The sequence below is a fragment of the Morus notabilis genome, unplaced genomic scaffold, assembly GCF_000414095.1.
Source record: "Morus notabilis unplaced genomic scaffold, ASM41409v2 Scaffold789, whole genome shotgun sequence".
Classification (NCBI taxonomy): Eukaryota; Viridiplantae; Streptophyta; class Magnoliopsida; order Rosales; family Moraceae; genus Morus; species Morus notabilis.
The window spans coordinates 971,279-978,627 of record NW_010364361.1 but is presented as its reverse complement, the minus strand read 5'-3'; the positions used below and the strand labels follow the sequence as shown (position 1 = coordinate 978,627).

Sequence of the window (7,349 nt, the reverse complement as noted above, 5' to 3'; positions counted from 1 at the left end):
CCGTACCGGCGCCTCCCCGGTGCCCTACCGGGGCCGCCCCGGGGCCGCCCAAAGGCCATACCGGGGCGGCCCCGGGTCCGTACCAGGGCCGTACCGGAGCCGCTTTTATTCGGAGCAAAAAAGCTCACAAGCTTGAAGGTGATTCGTTGTTTGGGAGATTGGGATAGAGTTTTGGAAAAGATTGGAAGCGGAAACACTGGTTTTATTGAAATCCACCTTGAGAGGCTACAGGTTAGCGATTTGGGGCTTTCGGGGATTTCAAAATTCTCGAATTTGGAGGTTTTGCGCATCGTGAAGACCCCGGAGTGTACAAATTCCGGTCTTATTTGCGTCGCGGAACACTGCAAGAAATTGAGGAAGCTTCACATCGATGCGTGGAGGACTAATAGAATTGGTGACGAGGGTTTGATTGTTGTGGCCAAACAATGCCTTAACCTGCAAGAGCTTGTTTTGATCGGTGTCAATCCGACCTCATTAGGTTTGGCAGCAGTCGCCTCCAATTGCCATAAGCTGGAAAGGTTGGCGCTCTGCGGCAGTGGCTCCATAGGCGACGCAGAAATCGCCTGCATTGCTGCAAAATGCGTGGCGCTCAAGAAGCTATGTATCAAGGGATGCCCGATTTCATTGCTGCAAAATGCGTGGCGCTCAAGAAGCTCTGTATCAAGGGATGCCCGATTTCGGATGTCGGGATCGAATCTCTCGCTTGGGGTTGCCCGAATTTGGCCAAGATTAAGGTCAAGAAGTGCAGGGGAGTGAGTGGCGGGATTGCGGATTGGCTTCGTGAACGCAGGGAATCGTTGATTGTGAATTGGGATGATGGTGAAGTTGAGCGCTTGGATGGTAATGGTTTGGATATCAACGGCTGCGGTGGAAGGGTAGGTGAAGGGTACACGGGAGAGGTAGGTGGACGCGAGAATAGGGTGGGATTTCCAGATGGAATAATGGGGGAAGATGCTTTGTTTGGAGCGCAAGAGAGAGAGCTGAAGTGGGGCCCAGAGTTTTGGAAATTCGGGTATGACTCTATGAGAGAGAGAGAGAGAGAGAGTTTGTTTGCTGACGCTCGATGCCGTTCGAGTCAGTCCATCTGGCTCACGCGCGGCCACGCAATCCAGGCTTTAACATCGTCCACTTTCTGCGCCGGATTTTGTTTATTTTATGGTAGACTCTCCTTTTCAGAGGAATTATGTGGTAGGTCATACCAAAGACCTGTTTTGACCAGCATATAAGGGCCACCAGGCCCAGCCCGCATGTAAACGGGTACGGCCCAATCTGGCCCGGCACGTTATTGGGCTGGGTTGGCTCATGTAAAACCTTTATGAGCCGACTTGCGGCCCAGAAATTTAGGGCCAAAGCAATCCAGTTATGTGCGTCGGGTCAGGCACCTAGCCGAAAAGCTGGAAGGCCCGTAGTACAATCTAATAAGGCTTTTTTATACTGATGTCACCCCAACTTCAACTTTTAATCTTAACAATTTACCTCTTTAAATTTTGAAATTTATTGTTATATTGCTTAAATTAAAGACGAATTTAAAATTTTAGAGTCCGTTTGATTGCAGGATTCGTTCTCTGATTCAAATCATGGTTCATAGTTCGCTACAATATTTTCTCTCATAAAAAATACAGGTAAATCGAAAATTATTTTAATCTCATGGTTCTAATTCATGAACCAAACGGGCTCTTAGTTTCTACCACATGAACATGAGGCTAATTCTAGTATGTTTACATTAAGAGCCCGTTTGGTTGGAGGATTCATTCTCTGATTCGAATCATGGTTCATAGTTCGTTACCGTATTTTCTCTCACAAAAAGCACACGTAAATCGAAAATGGTTCTAATCCATGAACTAAACGGGCTCTAAGTTAGTCCTTGTATGCACATTGTAAGCGAAAAATTTATTAAAAGGGTTAACTGTTGTGGGAGAAAAAGTTAAGGTCCCCAATTTCAATTTTCACTCGTAGTGTACATAAGGAGATTGATTCGCTATAAAAAGACTACAATTAACCTTACTAAAGTTTCATATAGAATAAACCGTCTAAAATCTTAACTTCGTTTTCAATTTGATCCACATCGCAATAAATTTCAAAGTTTAGAAATTAAATTACAAAGATTAAAAGTTGAAACACCAATTTACCAAATACGTAAAATTGAGAGAGTATTCGTACAAAAAAGACATATAATAAAAAAATCATAATAAAACACCTCACTTTGGTTTACCAATCTCATATTGCATGTTTAGACTTAGCTTAAAATTATATTTTGCACTCGATATGCATAATTAGTTAATTACGCATGAAACTGCTACTTACTTTAAATAGTTTTAAAAAATGTTATTCATTTAATTTAGTTTAAAAAATTTTCCATTTACTGCAATATTCCTTTGGTGAAAATAACCAATCCAATTTAATGTCTAAGACATGTCCAAAAGAAAAGTTCGTAGGTTACCCGTCAGAAGCGTTGGTGTCGCCGTCAAAACTCGCCAGTGAAACAGGTTTGAGAGTAATGAAACTTTCCTCTCTCTTAGCCTCTCTACACACACCCATGACCCATCACACACCCTTTAGCACCCACTCACATATAAATAGATGTGCATAACCCTTTAAACCACATGGGATTAAGTTAAGTGAGACTATTGGGTTTTATAAATTGTGGAGAGGCTCTTTGGCCAAATGGGCTGACTAAAGTACCAAAGAGAGAAGAAGTCCATAGATCTTAAACTTATCAATAAACTAACTGTTTATGGACTAGTATTTGACACACATGCATAAACTAATTTACATTAACAAAGTTGTAATTATGATTAAATTTATATTAGAGTGAATTATTATTATTATTATTATGAAAGTCCACATAAAAATATTCTAACATCCTTATATTGCTTGTCTCTCATCTCTACCCCACAAGTGATTATCTAAGCCTTTAGCCTGCAAATTTAACGAAGAAAAGTACTTAGTTTTTCATGGTTTTGTGCAGGTCTATTATTTATGTCAGTTTAAATAATTGAGGTACAATTATAGTATTTTATTTTTTATTAATTAAATGACAATTATTTATTTTTTTAGTATAGTAGAGATTAATAATATATATTTTTTAGCATTTTTAATGGTATATCTGGTTTTTTTCTCAAATGGAACAAAAGGTTCTCCTTTTAAAAATTTTCTTTGAGAAGTCTACAGACTTTAAGGTTCAGGTTGATGTATTCCGTTTTATTTAACGATTATGATGTTCTCGTATGATTTTAAAATTAAACGTATATTTTCATGGTAATAATTATGATAAAAAATAAATATAATATTTAAAATAGTATTATACATCGAAGTATAAATATAAAATTACTTTTTAATATTTGCACATTTTTTATGTCAAATACGATATAGCTATTAATAGTTGCATTGAAGATTCAACTAATCCGGGTTTTTTTTTTTTTTTTTTTTTTTTTTTTGCGGCTAAAGGTTCTCTAAACTTTGTGTACTTATTTGTTCTCCTAGACAGGGGAAAATTACCTTAAACAATAAATAGAGAAAAATTTTATTTTGGTATCTTATATTACACTGAAATATACGTTTAGTATTTGTATCTTTAATAATTTCTTTGACTTTTTAAAAAATAATTTCTTTACATTGAGGCAGTTTTTTGGGACGTGAAATCATTCATATCTTTTACTTAATTTATTTAGATTTTTTTAGAAGAGCGTATTATAAATATTTTAAGAAACCATAAAATTAAAAAAAAAAAAAAAAACTCTCAATTTTTAATATATTTAAAGCATTTTTTTAAAACATGTTTAAAAATATTAATTTCCAATTAATTAATGATAAGATAAGCATATTTTAATTTCTAATTAATTAATAATAAAGTTGGCGTGGCAAGAGCGAAAATGCAGAGCGGAGAAACTCATGTCACGAGTAAGGTTGATCTGGAGGGGAAAAGAAGAGCATAATGAATTTAAAAAAAAAAAATCTATAAATACCATAGAATAAGGGGACAATTCTTTCACTCAGTGAGAAAATCTAGAGAGACAAAACAGAATTTTAACGAGAAAAAAAATAATTTGATTTTGAGTCGAGATGGGCCCGTTCACTTCGCTAATTTGAGTTTATAATTCGAGTTGAGATGTGATTTTGTGTGAGAGCTTTTTACTGTAGCAAAAAAAATTAAATGTGACTGTTTCTAAGAGCTTTTTACTATAACAAAACTCAAATTTTAAACTTAAATCGGCGAAATGAACGGAACCACTCCAACAGTTTTCCATCAAGATCATCAAACAGCCGAAAAAGGAAAATGCGGCTCGCTATGTGAATGTGGTTCAAATATATTATTAAAATGGTATCTATCTGTGTCTTTGGAGAATGGACCCTGAAAAAAAAACGGCACAAGTTAAGGATGTCCAGTAGCCATGGAAGCCGTTACCGCTCATCGCCGCAAAACAGAAAATGAATCTCCACCGTTAAATTGGCCATTAACAACAACATAATATTACATGTCTCATTGAAACTCTTACGTCATTCCCTTATCCGAATATTCTAGACAAACAAAGGAGGGCTGTCCATCTTTATCCGCGAATATTCCAGACAAACAAAGGTGAATTTTTAATACAAGTTGAGGATTCATTGTATTTTACAAATAAAATAAGAGGAGGAAAGAGAAGAAAAAGTTAAAGAAACGAACTTTAGCAAAAGGCTTAAGGTTTAAGATATATTTTTGACGGTGCTTCTTTCTTAAGGTGATTGGAAGAGAAGCGTCATTACATTGGACAAAGACTTACATACAAATTCAATTAATCCTTTTGTGAATTCATGAGAAACGTCTGTTTTTTTTTTGTTTTTGTTTTTATTTTATTTTTTAAGTTGGCACAAGTTCCTACTCCTAGCTAGTTCAATTAGCCCTTTTTTTTTTTTTTTTGCACATTTCGGAAATAGCAACACTAGAGTGAATGCGGAACATTCAAAATGCCAACTTGCACCGGCAATTTTACGGCCCAGACTATGAAGGGTCCCACACTGTTTGCGCAGAAATTTCAGGAGGCCGATCTTTTCCACCCGAGTCTCAATCTCCTATTCCCTAGTCCTCGGTACATGGCCCCTAACCCAAATATTATGATTAAAGAGATATTAAAAATGGATTTTTTCAGTGCGTCAAGATATTAATAAGTCAAATTTTTAATATGTTAAATTTATATAAAATTATATAAAAATAAAAAAGTATTTAAATAGTATGATTAAAAAAATTTAGTCTATCGATACATCAAACACACTAAAAAATTTTTCTATTAGAAAATATGAAATCAATTTATTAAAAAATATATGAAATTAGTATTTTTAATAAAAATTTATTATGAGACATAAAATAAGAAGACCATTTTTTTTCATGTTATTAAGAGAGATTTTCTGGTACGTTTGGCGTACTGATATGTTAAGTTTTTTTTAACTATTAAATTTACGTATTTTTTAATGTTTACTTAATTTTATGTAGATTCAATATATAAAAAACTTAATCTATTAGTATGTTAGCGTATCAGAATGCCCTTTTATTAAAACATAATTTCTTTTTGTTTGTGATCAGATTTATATATGAAATATTTTTGGCCTTGGCTTTGGTTTCTTATTTTAGTTACTTTTTACATTTCATGCTGTTCATGAACTTATTGCTTTATTTATTTGATTATATTCTCTCAAAAAAGGGGCTAGCGTATCTAATGATGTGTCTATATACTGTATACATATATAGGGTATCTCAAGAAGATACCTAATTGAAAAGGTGTCAAAGTATAGCTACTAAAATGAATTTTTTTCTATAAAATTTTGAAAGATAACCTTTAAACGAACACTAATAGTATCTACAAAATATAGTAACATACATGTGATTATTGATTATTCATTTTTCCAAAATAAAAGAATAGGGTCTGTTGTATTGGCCCCTTTACACATTTTGGTCTTTAGATCTAATCAAAAAATTACATCAAATAATAGAATATGTAGAATATATGACACAAATCTGACGGCTTAAAACATAGACCTACTAATAATTCATATTTTTAAGACCATGTTGTAAAATCTCTATGTTTTATAAAGATGAATTAGGAGAATATCAGTTTTAGAGTGTTCTAAATCAAATATATTATTTTTTAAAGAAAATTTAAGCTTAATTTTCAAAACAAAATAGTATGCGTGGTAACTAAACTTTAAAAGTGATAAACATCTTAATTTACACCTCTGCAAGGAATTGTATCTCGCGATTTAAATGGGTAACAATATATATATATTTTTTTTGTGTGAGATATATATAATTCAATCTGAAAAAAAATATATCTCATACCAAAAAAAACATTGATTTTCGATCTCTCTGTTTTTTTTTTTTAATCCATTGGTTGATTAGGGATTTTTTTTATCATACAATATTATTTCTCTAATAAAAAAAGAGAGACCCAAAATAAAAAAAAATAAAAGAAAGAAAGAAAGAAAGACCATCCAGAATATCTTGCACTATTTGTAATAGAAATTGTTTGTGGACTTTTAGTAGTTTCCTTTCAAGTCAAAACAAGCCAAAGATTGAACGTCAAAGTACTTGATCTCCAAGTGGCTCAAAGTTGACCGAGTCTAAGCAGGTCGGTTGTAGTTAAACATATACTCCTTCGCGGACTCCACAAGCGGCGTTTCCCTCTCCCTCCATCTCTCTATATAAATCAAACCAAATTAACCTTCTTCCACAATCTCCTCACACATCAATCTTCACAAACTCAATAATCTCTCTCCTCTCTCTCTCTCTCTCTCTCTCTCTCTCTCTCTCTCTCTCTCTCTCTCTCTCTCTAGAATTCTGGTTCAAGAAACTCAAAAAAGATGAATTCGATGTTCAGTGTCTTCGACGCCTTCTGCGCTGAAGTCCTCTTGGGGAAGACTACGTCTGCCAGGGCCCACTCCGTTTTCGCCGGCGACGCCAAGCCTTCGCAACGAAACGACGGAGCGCCGGAGAAGACGACCGGGAAGAAATCAGACGGAAACAGAGAATTTTCTGAGAAGACGAAGACGAAGATCAGATCGGCGCTGGAGTTCGACGGACTCAACTGCTTCGAGACGTTCGTCTCGTATTGACGAATTTCATCTTTCTTTTTGGTCCGATTCGGATCTTTGACGGAGAGTGGTTTTAGGTAGTCTTCGAATCATGTGGCTGACAAGAATTCTTGATCGGAGGAATCTTAAGAATAGGATGTATACAATTCTTTGATTTGATTTTCTTGGTTGAGATTTTTTTTTTTTTTGAGGTTGGTCGTTATTGTAAGGGAGTCTCAAAGATATGGTTCATAATTCAATTCGTTCATCCTCTTAATTTTGTCTTTTGTTTTACGCGATTCTATTTC

The 7,349-nt window shown here is 34.6% G+C and overlaps 1 protein-coding gene across 1 annotated transcript; it reads left to right on the top strand.

Moving 5' to 3' along the window:
* Positions 1 to 86: 86 nt before the first annotated feature.
* Positions 87 to 7,083, top strand: LOC21406867 (F-box protein SKIP2; the record flags this gene model as incomplete). The annotated part of the gene is made up of 3 exons (XM_010106615.2): positions 87 to 578; positions 635 to 1,012; positions 6,849 to 7,083. Coding segments are annotated over 3 exons (1,105 nt in total), but the record flags the coding sequence as incomplete, so codon positions are not given.
* Between the last annotated feature and the right edge of the window lie 266 nt (positions 7,084 to 7,349).